General features: G+C 57.0%; 1 protein-coding gene across 1 annotated transcript; it reads right to left on the reverse strand.

The window, feature by feature from the left end:
* Positions 1-9,225: 9,225 nt before the first annotated feature.
* Positions 9,226-14,874, reverse strand: FGF8 (fibroblast growth factor 8). The gene is made up of 5 exons (XM_038579231.1): positions 14,843-14,874; positions 14,705-14,741; positions 13,657-13,837; positions 10,380-10,486; positions 9,226-9,516 (listed from the first exon to the last, which is right to left on the reverse strand). Exons 1-5 carry the CDS (start codon positions 14,872-14,874, stop codon positions 9,226-9,228), a joined length of 648 nt encoding a protein of 215 aa, XP_038435159.1.
* Between the last annotated feature and the right edge of the window lie 473 nt (positions 14,875-15,347).

Consider the following 15,347-nt stretch of genomic DNA (forward strand, 5'->3'; position numbering starts at 1 on the left):
TCCCTCAGCTGACCAGAGCAAATATTGTGTACGTCTATTTTATGAAATAAACTTCTATACGAGTTTTCCTCAGGAAATTAGGTTCTGCTGCTGAATTTTTTTTTTTTTTTTTGAAAACAAATACTCTGGTTCAAACCTTTTTACCTTCTAGATGAGGAAATTAAGGTTCCGGAAAGACTAATTTCCCTGAGGATTGCACAGCTGCTCCTCTTGACTCATCTTCTCACAGCAGTGGAGAACGTGGTGCTAACCCATGTATCGCCCATGCCATGTGGTATGGCAATGGTGGGTTTACTGGTCTAGGAACCCCAATGCAAGGGATCCCCAGGAACTTCACTCCCAGTATGCACTGAACAGACTTGGGGCTGAGCTGAGCTGAGCTGAACCCCCCACCCCAGGAGCAGCCCAGGGCCTCTGCTCACACCTGGCTGTGAGCCAGCATGGCCTCAACTCTGACAACGTGCCCTCCTCCCCAGGACCCCTCTTTCCTGGCACACCCTCTGCTCCTCAGCTGCCCCAGCCTTTCAGATACCTCATCAGAACTGACTGGCCGGGGGTGCCTGGGTGCCTCAGTAGTTGAGCGTCTGCCTTTGGCTCAGGGAGTGATCCTGGGGTTCTGAGATCGAGTCCTGCACTGGGCTCCTCTCTGGAAGCCTACTTCTCCCTCTGCCTATGTCTCTGCCTCCCTGTGTGTCTCTCACGAATAAGCAAATAAAAACCTTAAAAAAAAATAAAAAGAACTGACTGGCCAACTGTGGCTATCTGCGCTGGAAGGGAAGCTTTGGGAGTCGTGGGTCTACCTGACTTGCTCACCGTGACTTCTTAATATGAGCTTTAATGCCTGGTGCAGAGGTGTCCAGGAAGCTTGGCATGCATTGGTTCAAGGCCCTGGGGAAAGGAAAAGCTTGGCATTGGCTAGGAAGAAAGATACAAAGCCTTGAATAATGATTCTCCGTGTTCTCTCTGCTCCTCTCTCCTTCCATTCTTCCAACTCTGGACAACACAGACGACTGTCTCCCTGGCCCCTGCTTCAGACGTTGGGTGAGGGGAGGCAAGGCCAGGTCTCAGGAACAGGGTGGGAAGACCCACACATGGGCCTCTGGGATAGAGCCAGGAGACCTCCCCCCCTTGCAGAACACCACCACATGTGTCCTCTCAGTTCTCCCCGGCCTTCAAGGGCCTGGGCCTTTGGCTGGCACACCTACCTGGACAGCTGGGAGGGAGGGGGCAAGGTCAGGCATCCTGTGCATGAAGGAACTTGCCCTTCATCTCTCCCAGCTTCCTGGCTGCCTTGGGCCATTGGGCCACTGGAGCTGTGTTCCCAGGAAATAGCCTCCCTAGAGACTCTTCCTTGCTCCTGGTTCCTCAGGGTGCCTCTTGGATGACATCCCTGGGCCAACCCAGGCTCCCAGGGATTCACTCTGCCGGCCCAATCCCTTCTCCCTCCTCCTTAGTCCCTCCACATCCTTGCTGAGAACAGTTGTTAAGATGTTCTACTGGACGCCTGGCCAACTTCGTAACTCTCACTCTCATGACAACTCTGTAGGGTTGAGTATGTGGCCCATTTGGCAGGTGAGGAAGCTGAGGCCTAGAGCAGTCATGTGACTGGCAGTCTACACAGTCAGGCAACACCAGAGCCAGGATTCAAGGTTAGTTCTGTCTTATTCCTGACGTCACAACAAGCACATCTGATTTCTGGTGGCTTCTGTAGCCATTTTTCTGAATCCTTTCTCCAATTTGCTTAGGCCTGGTTGGGACGGGGGGATGGATGGGCCAGTATAGCATCAGTACAAATTCCAGGGGTGCTGGGAGAGTAAGAGAAGATTCCTTTACCTTCCCTTCCCTTTCTCTGCCTGGTCCACTCATGTGATGGAAGTGCCCCCACACAGAGGCCTGCCACCAGTGCCACTCCCTCTCTCCTTCACACCGAGCACAGTCCCGCCTTACCAGGCTCCCTGGGAGCAAATATAACCATCCTAGACACCCCTCAGTGCCTAGGCTTTGACCCTACTTCCCTCTTCCCCTCTCAGCACAGACATCTGGCTTCAGCCTTTTGGTCGCAGCTCCCAGCCATGCCTCACTTAGGAGCACCCCTAGGAGCCACCTCTCCCTCCCTGGGCGGCTAGACCTCTCCCCAGGACCCTCCATGCACCCCCCACCCCAGGGAGGATCAGGCCTGGCTTAATGGAAGTGGCTGGAACTTGAGCCCAGGTGGAGAAGCCAGCCCAAACCCTCAGAAGCCAAAGACCCAGCATCCTACTGACCCGGCCTCTCCTATCAGAACTGAGATCAGACAGGTCCTACATGGTGTATTACCCATGATGAATGTTTTATGAGTTTGCTCTTCATTGCTGAGGGTTGCAGTGGGCAGGGAGGGGAGGGTGTACAGAAAGCCCAGGGAGAGACGAGGCAGGACGACAAGGTGGGAGGGTGTGCAGTGGCCCAGCATAGGTTGTGATGGGACAGAGGGATTTCTCTATGAAGAAAGATTTAGCAAGAGTTGGTGATATTTGTCAAGTTGAAATGTTAAATGTCGGAGACTGGAAACAAGGAGAAGGCCAAAAAGGCAGAGGTTTTGAGCCTGGGCATTTGGAAACTGTGTGCCTGCAGGCAGACAGGGACAGCTGGAATTTGGTGTTGGCCCTGGCCCCTCCCACCCTTGAAAGTCACTGGCTGGTTCTCCTGGCAGTTGGCTTGGGTCTCAGGGCCCTGTGCCCTGGCTCCTCGAGGGCTTGCCATTGTGCCTCTCCCAGGCCTCAGGCCCAGGCGTTTTCTGGTTCTCTGGGCTCACGGTAGTGGGAGCTGCAAACCATGACGAGCTGTGTCCGGGCTTCTCCCTACCTCCTCAAAGCAGTGCCCGGCTCTGGCCCCTTGTTCTGAGTACCTCCAGCCAGGCCCCAAGCTAGGACCCATCTGATTCCTCATGACTGGGGACCTTAATCCCCCAGTGCCAACACTACAGCCCCTGCTTGGCACAGGATAATGCCCTGACTCTCCTCTTTATCATGGCCTCCCTCTACCATCCGCAGCCAAGGAAGAAAGGGAGAAGAGATGCAGCTCCAAGACTGATCCAGCACCTTGAGTTTGTTTCCCAGAGAGAGGGGCTAAGGGTGAGAGACTGCAGGACTGAGCCGGAGCCCTTCTCAGCATCTGCCCACGAGTAGGAGGCCATGCACGAGGGTCAGCTCTGGGGCTTGGGCCTTGCCCAGATAGCTCTTGAGAGTCAGCAAGAGATCTCGATGAGGCAGCAGGATAATTGAAAGCACCTGACTACACAACCCTTCACAGCTCCGTGGGACTCGGGGATCCCCCAGGGTTCCTGCCAGCTCCCCAGCTATCTCACTACTTACTCCTCGTCTTGCCTCCACCCTCTGGCTCTCAGTTTCCCCTGACTCTCCCCTTTGACGTCCCCTGGCTGCTGTGGAAGTCCAGTGGGGGGAGGGCAGAATTTGGGGAATTTTGACATGTACATCCCACCAGGCCCTGCTTAGATGCTCATGTTGGAAACAGGCATTGTAGCTTGAGGAAACTGGGGCTGAGCCTGTGTCAGCCTGCCCGGGACCCCGTTTTAGTATAGCTGTGAATGTCTGGATAGGCTCCAGAGACCACCCACCCCAGGACCATCCTCAAGTCTCCCTGACCGTCAGGCATTTCAAGTCTGACCCAGCCCTGGACACTGAGGACCCCTGACCTGCTGGGCCCACTCAACGGCCTCCCAGTCTGCTCTCACTCTTGCAGTTCATTTCTTCCACCCACACTTACCAAAAACCCACATGCCAAACACCGGTTCAGGCACTGGATACGCATCAATGAGCAAGTCAAGTCTCTGCTCCCTTAGGGAGGACAGACAGACCAAAAGCAAGCAAATAAGAAACAAGATAATATTAGATACGGTTAAGAGTAATAAAGAAATAAAGCAGAGAATGACAGCAGAGATCTACAGAGTGAGCCGTTAGCCCTGCAAGTTCAAGAGGAAAAGCATCACAAGCAGAGGGAACAATATGTGCAAAGGCTCTGAAGCAGATACCAGCCTGGCCTGTTAGAGAAGCTGGAAGGAGGTGTAGCCCCAGTGCTTAAGCAGTTAGGTCCTACGGTTAGATGGACAGCCAGGCCAGAGCAGGCCGGGGACCGTGAGGGTCACGGAAAGGAGTCTGAGTTCAATTCTAGATAAGGTGGGAGTAGAACGATCAGATTTGTGTTTTGGAAATTCTGGCTACTGAGCACAGAAAGGATTGCCAGGGGATGCGAGAGGAATCAGGGAGAGCAGTTAGGAGCTGTTGCCATAAAGCCAGACAAGAGTTGGGACACCTGGATGGCTCAGAGGTTGAGCATCTGCCTTCAGCTCAGGATGTGATCCCGGGGTCCTGGGATCAAGTCCTGCATTGGGCACCCTGCAGGGAGCCTGCTTCTCCCTCTGAGTCTCTGCCTCTTTCTCTGTATCTCTCATGAATAAATAAATAAAATCTTAATTTAAAAAATGCCAGACAAGAGCTGATGATGGCCTGGAGCAGGGTGGGGGTAGAGAAGTCAAAGAGTAGGTGGACAGGATTGAGTTAGGCTCTGGAGGTAAAGGCAGCACGATGAGAGCTTCCTCTCTACATGTTTGGAGTGTGCCAGGGCTCAGGTTTGGGCTCCTCTCTTCTCTAGCTATGCTCACACCTGAGGGAACCCATTCTGTCCCTTGCTTTAAAAATCAGCTGTACACCGAATATTCCCAAAGTGTGTCTTCACACTAGACCTCTCCCCAGAATTCCAGACTCATGCAAACTGCTCACTCACTAGCTCCACTTGCACATTTCTTTAGCTAGCTGAGATGTAACATATCCAAAACCAAACTCCTACTCTTCCCCTCAAAATCTGCCCCTTCTGGAATCTTCTGTGTCAGTAAATGGCCCCTCTATTCTTTTAGTGGCTCAGGCCAGAAACCCTAGAAACCCTTCAACCCCTCTCTCGCACAGCCCACATTCAAATCATCAGCAAATCTTATCATCCCCACTTGCAGAAACTGCCCCAAATCCCAATCTCTTCTCACTGCCTCCAATCTACTGTTATCCCTAGCCTAGATTACTGCAATAACTTCATAACTGGTCTCCCTTGCCCCCCCGCTGTCTGTTCTCCACACAGCAGCCACAGTAATCTTGTTAAAACTTCGTTCAGAGTATGTCACTCTACTGCTCAAAAACCCCCAATAGTCTGCTATCTCATTCAGAATCAAAACTAAAGTCTTTTCAATGGCCCTACGTGATCCTCCATTACCCCTTCTTTTTCTCTGGCCTCACCTCAACTTCTAGCCTTCTCCATGCCTCCCCCTCCCCCACACCCAAGTCCTCCCTTCTTTGCTCCAACCTCACTGGCCTCCTTCCTCTTCCCCTAAATGCAGGAAACTTTGCACTTGCTCTTCCCTCCACCTGGATGGCCCCTCCACAGATACCTGAAAGCCTTACTTGGGCCAGGTGTCTGCTCAAACATTAGGATTTGAGTGAGGCCTTCTCTGAGCACCCTATTTAAAATTGCTACTACCCTACCCTACCTTTCACTCTCATTCCCTTCTTTGCATTTTTCCCAAGGTGGTTCTCAGTGTCTGCCATCCTATATACCATTTGCTCTGCACCCCCGCCCCCACCCACTAGAATATGAGCTCCATAACAGGGCTTTTGTCTTGTTTCCTGCTTGTCGTTCTACCCAGAATAGAGGCTGGCCCACAATAGGTACTCAATAAATATCAAATGAATGCATGGAATTAGGGAAAGATCTACAACCCTCAAGAGGCAGCCCGGGTCTAGAAAACAACACCTGAATTCTAGTACTAGCTTTGACCCTAGCTAAGTGTCTTTGGGGCCCCAAGCTATCTATAGATGGTGGAGAACTCTTGAGGTCCTTTGCTGCTGTAGCATTCTAGAATGATGCTTGGTCACATTCTGACGTTTGGTTAGGGTAGAAGGAAGGGTTGCACAGAACCTGGTGGAGTGAGAGGAGAGAGCCCTCACTTGTCTTTCTCATCAAGGCTTGGGAGGAGTCTTCGCTGGCCTTGAAATGAAAGACAAGGTTCTAGTTTGGAGTTGGCAGGGTTCTGAGAGGCCTGGGTGAGGGAAGAATGGGTGAGGGGTCCAGCCCACCCTCTGGATGGGGACAAGCTTAGGCCCAGCCACTTGGCCTGCTTCCTCCTCGTGGGGAGCCCATCCCAGTGAGGGTCTCAGGGGCAGTACTGCTAGAAAAAAAAGGAGATGGGGGATCAAGATGAGGTAAGCACGGAGAGAAGGAAGGACTGGAAGAGGGCTTCCGTGTGAGTCACCTGGGCCAGCAGGCAGGTCCTCAGTGAGTCTTGGGAGATCAAGCCTGGCACAGGCCTCAGGTAGTCCCCAGGGCCCTCGCAGCCAGCACCCACTCTAGGGCAGAGCAACAAACCTTTTGGCTGAGAAGAGCCTGGTCCTCCTCCCTTTCCTGGGCCTTGCCACGGCTCCCTGCTTGTTTTCCCCGAAATAAATGGACTGAGCATATTGGGCCGGCAATAACCCCTTGAAATCAGTTGTTATCACAGTTAACAACCAGTTTGGCTTCAGTTCAGGCTGTTAACTATCAAACCACTAAGTGCCGGTAATGATTGATTCTTGGCCAGTTGCAGCCTGAGTGGGCTGTAAAACCCCATTAGCGAGGGCTCTACGGAGGCAGCAAGGCGAAGATAAACAAGGTGGTGGGTGCTCTAGCCCAGCCTGGCCCCACCGCCCTGGGCTCTGCTCCCATGGGTCCCCATGGGGCCAGTGGGTTCTGCTAGGAAGTCAGCCCCTTCCAAGGCCCCAGGCAGCCTCAAGGATTCCCACCTCCTGGTCACCTCTCCGCTGTCCCCAGCCACCACCACCACCACCACCGCCACCACCACCACCACTGCCACCTGTCATCTCCCTCTTCTCTGTAAGGCAGGTCTGGCTCTCTGAACAGCCCACCTCTTCTCCCTCACGGCAACCAGGGCATAAGTCCACTCCACCACCCTGGAGTACTCAGGAGTCCCCAGCCTGGGTGCTTCAGGAGTGGCTTTGGCCTAGCCTGTGCCCAGCCTTGGCCCGGTCTGGCTCTACTCTGTGACCAGGATCACAGGCAGGGAGAGCCTGACATTCCACCCCCACCCCAGACTCCCTCCTACCCTATGGCTTCCCCCAGGAATTGCTCTCAAACAAGTGAAATGTGGGCAATTACTGGGCTGGGGGCTGGACAGGCGGCCGTGCAGATGAAAGCGTTTCCTGGACGGTCTCTTCATTTGCATGGCATCAGAAGCTGCTCAGAAGGTGTGACTTTTCCCACAGTGAGACCCAAGCTCCTTGCACAATAAAGCCGGGCTGCTCACCCAGAATTAATTAAAGGGGGAGGGGAGGGAATGAAGAAGGGAGGAGGCATTAAGGGCTGGGGGAGCTGGAACAGAGATGTCTGGAGCCCCCGCGCAACGTCCCCGGCATCCATGCACCAAGAGACACCTACTCTATCCAGAGCCCCACACCCCCACAGCAAGCCAGATGAGGTGGCATGGACAGATCCCAGGGTATCCCCAACCTCTCTACTCCAAGGCTTCCCATGGAGCTTTGGAACTCCGTCCACCTGGATGGGCTGACCTGGAACTTGCGGCTTCAGCTCTGAGAGGCCCACATGGTTAGGAAGCCTCGGGGTGCCCCGCCACTCAAAGGAAATGCCAAAGAACAGAGGCCCAGAGGGAAAAGGTTTCTGGATGGGCCCAGGATCTGGGCTGTGGGACCAGCCCAGGGGCCTGTCAAAGAAGGCAGCAGAAACAGCCAGCATGGGAGGCCTCAGTTAATGAAGACTCCATTGGTTCTGCCCACAGGAGACCTGCTGCCTCTGGGCCTGGGCTCTCCCTCAATGTGGTGTGATACCAATCTCTTCAGTCCACATCCAAACACACACCTCTCCCCCGACACTGGCCAGCCCTGTGCCCATACCACGACCTGCCCTACCATTGCCATAGCACGGCCCTGGTCTTTCTTCCTCAATAGCAGGTCCTTCTCAGGCCAGTCCTTCTGACCTATGAGCTGTGAACATAGGCTCTCCACCTGGTCCTTCTCGCCCTCCTCCCCCAACCCCCCGGCACCCAGTTCCTCTCCCTCTGGGCCTCATCTCACCTCTCCCATGGCCCATAGTCCCTGGGCCTTTTTGCAGTCCCTGAGCTCAGCACCTTAGGCTCATAGCTCTCCAACCAGCTCCTCAGAAGTCTATACTTGCTCCATGTCACAATTGTCAGCACCAGTCTTAGCAGTCTCCCCTCCAATACAGCCCCGCCTTGGACCCCGGCAGCTGCCCTTCTCTTTCATTCACTGGAGCCTGATACTCGGAAAGAACCAGCTCTGGCATCTCCAACCTGTCTCCCACACAGATCCAGGCACACACAGAGAGGCACTTTTTAAAGATTCACTGAATCCATGAACACAGCTCCGTCCTAGCAGAGCCATCATTTCTGCCCCAGAGGGGACCAGGGGAGGTGATGGCAATAACTCCCATTAGGAGCTAGGAGGTCCTTATCTGAGGGCTCCCAGGACCAGCTGAGAGCCTCTTCTTGCCCCTTTCCTTGCTTCTGTCCTCTCGGAAGAGCCCCTCCATGTAACAACGACAGGCACAGGTCCCAGGTCAGACTGGAAGGAGGCTACAGCCAGAATTGGTGCCTGATGTGCTGCCTATGGCAGCCCCAGGGCAGCTGGGGAAGGGGAGGGGGCCGATCCCCGCAGGACTTGCTCTCCAACACACATTTTTAATAGGCAAGTTAAGTAAACATTTTGGCCATTTAATAACGACGACTACACATCCACCCCCCACTGACACCACCCTTGAAAAGCGTGGTGTAGCGGACTCTCCGGCTACTTGTCCTGCAGGTGCAGGGGCTCAGGAGCACCTCTGCTAACTGGGAAAGCTCTCCCCGCGCCCACCCCCACCCAGAGGGAACCCCGTCAGAATCCCAGGCCAGGCTACAACCGGCCCTCCTGAAAGTGAAGAAGACAGACACCACAGCCAAGTGGAATACAAAAATAGAGCCTCTCTTTTGTTAAAAAAAAAAAAAAACAACAAAACAAAACAACAACAAAAAAACCAACAGCAAACACATCATGGACAGCTCGAACCCGGGGCTGCCCCAGCTCCTCCCAGCCTCGGCAGCGCAGACCTGGCCCTCGCAGGCTTGCTCGGCGCCCCGCGGCCCGGCGGCCAGCAGCGCGGGGCGGGGGCCGGCGGCGCCTACCGGGGCTCGGGGGCCCAAGTCCTCTGGCTGCCGCGCAGGCTGCGCGTGAACGGCGGGTAGTTGAGGAACTCGAAGCGCAGGCTCTGCTCCGTGGTGTGGTGGCCGCGGGGCAGCCGCTTCATGAAGTGCACCTCGCGCTGGTGCTGCCGCGTCTTGGAGCCCTTGCGGGGCCGGCCCTTGCGGGTGAAGGCCATGTACCAGCCCTCGTACTTGGCGTTCTGCAGCGCCGTGTAGTTGTTCTCCAGCACGATCTCCGTGAACACGCAGTCCTTGCCCTTGCCGTTGCTCTGCAGGTCGGGGGGCCAGACGCCGCGTTACTGGGCTCGGCCGCAGCCGTCCCGCCCCCTCCCGCGCCCGCCCCCCGGCACAGGCAGAGGGCAGGCGGCCCCGACGGCAGGTGGGCACCCCAGCAGATGGCAGGGTGGGCACGAGCCGCAGCCCCACCCCACCCCCACCGCCCGGGCACCCGCTCTCTAATCCCTCACAAGCCGCAGCCCACCCGGCAACTTCCTGTCCTCCCGGGCAGCAGTGACACATGGCTGTCTCCGGAGGGCTGGGCCCCAACACACAGGGCCAGAGTGGGGGCCCAGACCCTGCCTGCCCTGGCCTCCTGCCCACCAGTCTGGCCGGGCTGCTCCCACCCGTTCCCCAGCCTCCCCAGCCCTCTAGGACCCCAGGGGCCCCAAGGCAGCCACCCCATGGGGGAGGGGAGGGGAGGCCTGTGGGGGGACGCTGAGCCCCCCGCCCCAGAAGCCCGGGAAGCGGGGCGCTGGAGGCTGGAGAAGAGCCGTGACTAATGGGGCCATTTCAGAGCTCGGCCGAGGGGCTGGGCCTGCGGCTTACTGAACATTCCAAATGCTGGTACCATGTAATTGGACATAATAGCAAAGCAATTTGGCGATTTGTTAAAAAGATATATGGAATTTACCACCACCCCCCCCCACCAGCCCCTTGCCTAACCTTCCTTCCTCCTCCTGTGCCTTTATAGCTTTTCATCTCTCCAGCAGTTTCCTTCTCTCTCACCTCCCCCACTACCCCCCCCCACCAATCATGAGGTAACCCCAAGGTGGCCCCAGGACCCTGGAGGACTCCTGCCAGCCCAGTCCACTCCCCGCGCCCCAGGAACCCTCCCTTCCTTCTGGGGCCCCACCTTGGCAATCAGCTTCCCCTTCTTATTCATGCAGATGTAGAGGCCAGTCTCAGCTCCCCGGACTCGAACCCGGCTCCCAAAGGTATCCGTTTCCACAATGAGCTTTGCTGTCAGGGAAGGTGGTGGGATGGTTATTGGAAGCTCCCAGACCCCCTACTGTACCACATCTTCACCCCAGCTGACCCTCAGACCTGTCACATTCCAGTAGCAACTGCTCCAAGAGCAGGTACCCAAGATGTGGGCTCCAGCCCCAGCCCAGCTGCCCATATGCTCTGCAACACTGGGAAAGATCAAGTCCCCTTTCTTGTCTCAGGCCCCTCACCTGGACTCATAGAGGGAGGATGGCAAGACCCTGAAGCACAAGCTGAATTCTGCAGAGGAATCTCGGAGCCATCCAACTGAACAGACCCTCTTTTACAACCAGATAGTACTGACTTTTATGTCAAGGCTTCATGACTAGAGTTCTACTCTCATCGAAAGATCTCTGGGAATCCTTCAAACTCCAAATATTCTGTGTACAGGCCTCATAGATCACTATAAACTTCTGGGGTGCAGCAAGTGACATCAGCTCTGAAGCCAAACATAAAAGCACTCCCTCTTCTGTTTCTGGCACCTCAGGTTCTAACTCACAGCCTTGGCCACCCTCCACCCCCACCCCTATCCTTGCTCTGCAGAGAAGATGACAAGGATGGAGACCACTCTCCCTACACACACAGCCCATACACAGCCAGCTGCTTTCCCAGAACCTCAGACCCCAGCTGAGAGGCTTTTGCTCTTCTCCATGCTTCCCAGTCACCACTGTCCCCAGCCCCAGTGTCCAGAAATCAATGACTCAAATAGTCTTTTCTCTTTCAACCCCCATCACAGCTGGGCTTCTCACCCCAGTAACCACTTTCTGTGGGTGAGGAGGGGAGAAAATCAGGCATGCTGGCTTCTCAGTCTGGAAAGCTGTTGAGACAGGGAGCTCAATTCTGTGGCTTCTTCCCCCTCACCTTCCCCTTGAACAGCCAACTTGCCACAGAAGTCCTGTTCCTTGTCTAGTCTCTGTGATTCCTCCCTTTGAGGCTGTCCCCAAGAAGGGGATGAGGGCTGATTCAGCTGTCAGGACTAGGACAGAAGGGGCTGCATCTCCTGTCCTCTCTATTCCTCTCTATTCCTCTCCCTTCCTTGAGAAAGTAGCTCTGGGACCCCCAGAGCTGTCTCCCAGCCTGCACCAACAAGGCAGCACTTTCCCTGCCCCCAAAACTAATGGGGGGGGGGATGAGCACCAAGGTCAGCAAGGCAGCCCTCACTGCTCAGCCAGTGACCACCCCCACCACTTCGCATAAGCGCAGAGCTGGGACCCAATGGCCAACTTCTCAGTCTGGCTCCAAGTCAGCCATGGAAATGCAGCTGTCACCTCCCCTCCCACCCACCTCCTCTTGGACCCAGCCAGTCTGCTCATCCCTCTCCTGATTCGCCTTCCAGAGCAAGGAGTGGCTGCTGTTAAGGGCTGGAGGGACGCTGACCGGAGAAGGGGCGAGGGGATCACACTCTGAGGATTCTGGCCAAATGGGGCAGACAGGGATGAAACTATCCCTCTGTTCCTTCCTGGGACCAGTTCAGAAGCAATTCAGCCCTCTACTGTCCTGGCTGCATAGCCTAAGCGCCTCTGCTCCTGCCTGGGCAGACAGGGATCAGGGCACCTGGAAAGCTTCCTCCACTTATAAAGACAGAAGTGGGCATTGGACTCCAGATGTCTGAAGACGAGCTCCCCCATGGCCAGCTTAGCCTCTCCTTCCCTCTCTAAACCCAAGGATGCTGGACCATTTGCTCCAGTGAAGCAACCCCAGGAGAAGCTAAGCATCCGTTCCCTTTCCTTGGAAGCTGGGAAGGGCAGCAAGCAGCCGGTCTGGAGGGACAAAGGGACGGCAGGCTGGCCCTGCCAGCCCAGCAGGGGACCTCGGCCACCGGGCAGGCCGCCCCCCACCCCCACCCCAGAGAGCCCCCAATCCCCTTCCTGGTGGATCTGGGGAGCTGGGGCCGCAGTTTACAGCGGCTTTCCCGACAGGGCTTTTGGAAAGCTTAACATTTTCAAACCTATTCTTCCACCCCAGTGACAGATTTATCCCGGGAAAATTATGTCTCCTTCTCCAGCTTTGAAGGGAAGTCAGCTACGTCGATGCAGAAAAAATGCAGTGAGACATACTCGATCCCCCAAACTGGCTCGAGAAGAGGAGAAAGTATTCAGGAAATGTTAAAAAAGGTGAAAGTAAGAAGAGTTTTAATCGCTCTGCCAGACGCGGGGGTCTCTCCAGAGATTCATAGAGAACAATCTTGAACCTCTTTTTTAACATTTACAGACTTGCAACTCCTTTCAAACTCCACATCTGAAAAAAGGCTCGTTCTTTTTCTGTTTTATATCATTCTTCATTTTTCTTCTTAGCTCTTAAAATGCCTCACCTTTTTATTACATTTTAATAGAGTCTTCCCCTCTCCTTTCATGGTTGTTTAACTTGGTCATTATTTAAAGGTTTTTAAACTCACAATAATCGCTCTCTAAAAACAACACCAGCCGCCCAGAGGGCTTGCTTTTTCTCTTGGTACATCCAGGACTCTGGAAATTGGCCTTGTTTCAAGGCAGGAATATTGAATGTTTTAGAAATCAATCAGTCCTCCGCCTCTCTGCCCGCGGTAGCTCCCTGGACTCAGCACCCCGCAGGAGCCTGGCGCCCCGCTCCGACCACCACCTAGGTTCCTGGGTCAGTGGAGTGGAGACACCTTTCCCAGCCAAGTCCCTATGTGCGGCTGGCCCTTCTGATCAAAATACTTAAAGGTTCATGGCACCCCCTGTCCAAGCTGGAAAGGTTGGGGCAATTTTTCTCTCTTCTCCTTCCTAGCTCTCTCCTTTTGTGGACCCTGGCGACATATCCTCTTTCAAGAGCTTCCCTTAAACCTGGGGCCCCTCCCGCAGACCCCCTGTCTCCACCTGCAGCTGGGGAGGGGTGTGTGAATGGGGGAGGTGGAAAGGGAGACTCCTGGATTCATTCATCTGCTGGGCAGGGAAGGGGCACCTGTGGGCCAAGTACTCCCCAAGGTCCCTTCCCCAGCCCTCTTCTCTCCAGCTGACCCCCACCAGGCTTCTTTGCCTTAACTCCTTCCCTTCTGAGCTGGGGAGCCTGGAGAGGCCTCTGGCCAGCACAGATGGGGCCTGCAGGTCCCATCAAAGCAGGCCAGCCAGGGGAAGGGGGCATGTTCCACAAGCTACCTCTACCCTGCCGGGCGCAGCTCGCCTTACCGAAGGGGTCCCCGTCTTCTGCCATGGCGTTGATGCGCTTGTTGGCCAGGACCTGCACGTGCTTCCCGCTGGTGCGGCTGTAGAGCTGGTAGGTCCGGATGAGGCGGCGACTGAGCTGATCCGTCACCAGGCTCTGCTCCCTCACATGCTGTGTAAAATTAGGTGAGGACTGAACAGTTACCTTTAGGAAATTGAAAAATACACAACACGCCATTATAATGCTACTCTGCCCAGGGGCCCCCAGCGGCCCCCATCGCCCTGCACGCACCTCCACTGCCCCAGACAGCCAGCAGGGGCTGCGGTGTCCCCCCAACCTGCCAGCTCAGGCCACAACACCCAAGCCAGGAAAGTCAGGCAGACCCAGCCTAGCAAGGATGAGCCCAGAACGATCTGGACCTACCTGTTGCGAAGCCCCCTGGGACCCCCAGCCGGCCGGGATCAGGGAACCAAGCTCCCTGCCCGGCGGCGGCCCGCACCCCCACCCCACCCCCGGCGCCCACACGCCTTCCTAGAAAAGCAGGGCGCTCGTTAGTAGGGAGGCAGCGCTGCCCAATCCCTGACATTTATAAAGACAAATTTGCGGAGCAAATGTTCCGAGCGCAGAGAGCCTAGGCACCTGATCTTTCGGCCAGACCCGCCACAAGTCTCCCCCGAGAGCCGAGCCGCGGAGAGAGTCCCTGCAGCAGTCACCGGGACTTGTGACAACGAACGCTCCGGGACCCCGCTCGCACCCCTTCCCCGGCAGCCACATGTGGGTGCTCCTAGAGCTCCCCATCCACTCCCAACCCGGCCAGGCTGCGTGGGAGACAGCGCTGGAGCCCGAAAGCCCGCGTTCGAGCCTCGCCGCACACCAGCTGTGTGACCTTAGGCAGGGCGCTCCCTCTCTGTTCCCTAACTCCCTCCTAGGGGAATCGGGGCTGGATCCCGAGGGATCCTCCCAGCCCCGCCGCGCCGGCCGCAGGGTCGGTCCTCGGGCCCCCGCCCGACCTCGCCAACCCGCGGCCCCCGCCGGCCCGCCCGGGCCCCGCCGCCGCGCAGTGCGCCTTACCTGGGCTTGGAGGCAGAGGACCAGCAAGTGCAACAGCCTGTGGGAGACAAAAGCGGGCGGGAGAGAGAGGGCGCGGGTGAGCGGAGAGGGCGCGGCGGCGGGGCCGGGCGGGGACGCGGGGGCGGCGGCCGTACTCACAGGCAGCTCAGCGCCGAGCGGGGGCTGCCCATGGCGCGCGGCCCGGGGAGCACCGAGAGCCCGGCGGGATCACGCCGGCCCGCGGGCGGCCGCTAGGGATGAGCCGAGGGCGGCGGCGGCCGAGGACGGCTGGAGCACGGGGGGGCGGGCGGCGGGCCGGACGCGGCTCCGCGGGTCCCGTGGAATGTCGAGCTCGCCGCGCCGAGTGGCTCTGCGCCGCTGCCGGAGCCGGTGGCCGCTGGCTGCTCAGGAGCCGGAGCGGGCGGGAGGGTAACGGGCCGGCAGGGTGGGTGGGTAGGTGGGAAGGGAGGGGGAGGGGTGGGGGCGGGGGGCGCCGCACCGGGCGCGAGGGGGGAGCGCGGGGCGGGCGGCCGGAGCCCGCAGCCCCCGGCTGGGAGCTGGGGCCGGGACGCAGCCCGGGGCGGGGGCGGGGCGGGCCGGGGCGGGGCGGCCCGCGGGTCTGGGATTGGGGGGTCTGGGCTAGGGGAGGGGTCTGGGGACCGCG

This window comes from Canis lupus, chromosome 28 (genome assembly GCF_011100685.1).
Source record: "Canis lupus familiaris isolate Mischka breed German Shepherd chromosome 28, alternate assembly UU_Cfam_GSD_1.0, whole genome shotgun sequence".
Classification (NCBI taxonomy): Eukaryota; Metazoa; Chordata; class Mammalia; order Carnivora; family Canidae; genus Canis; species Canis lupus.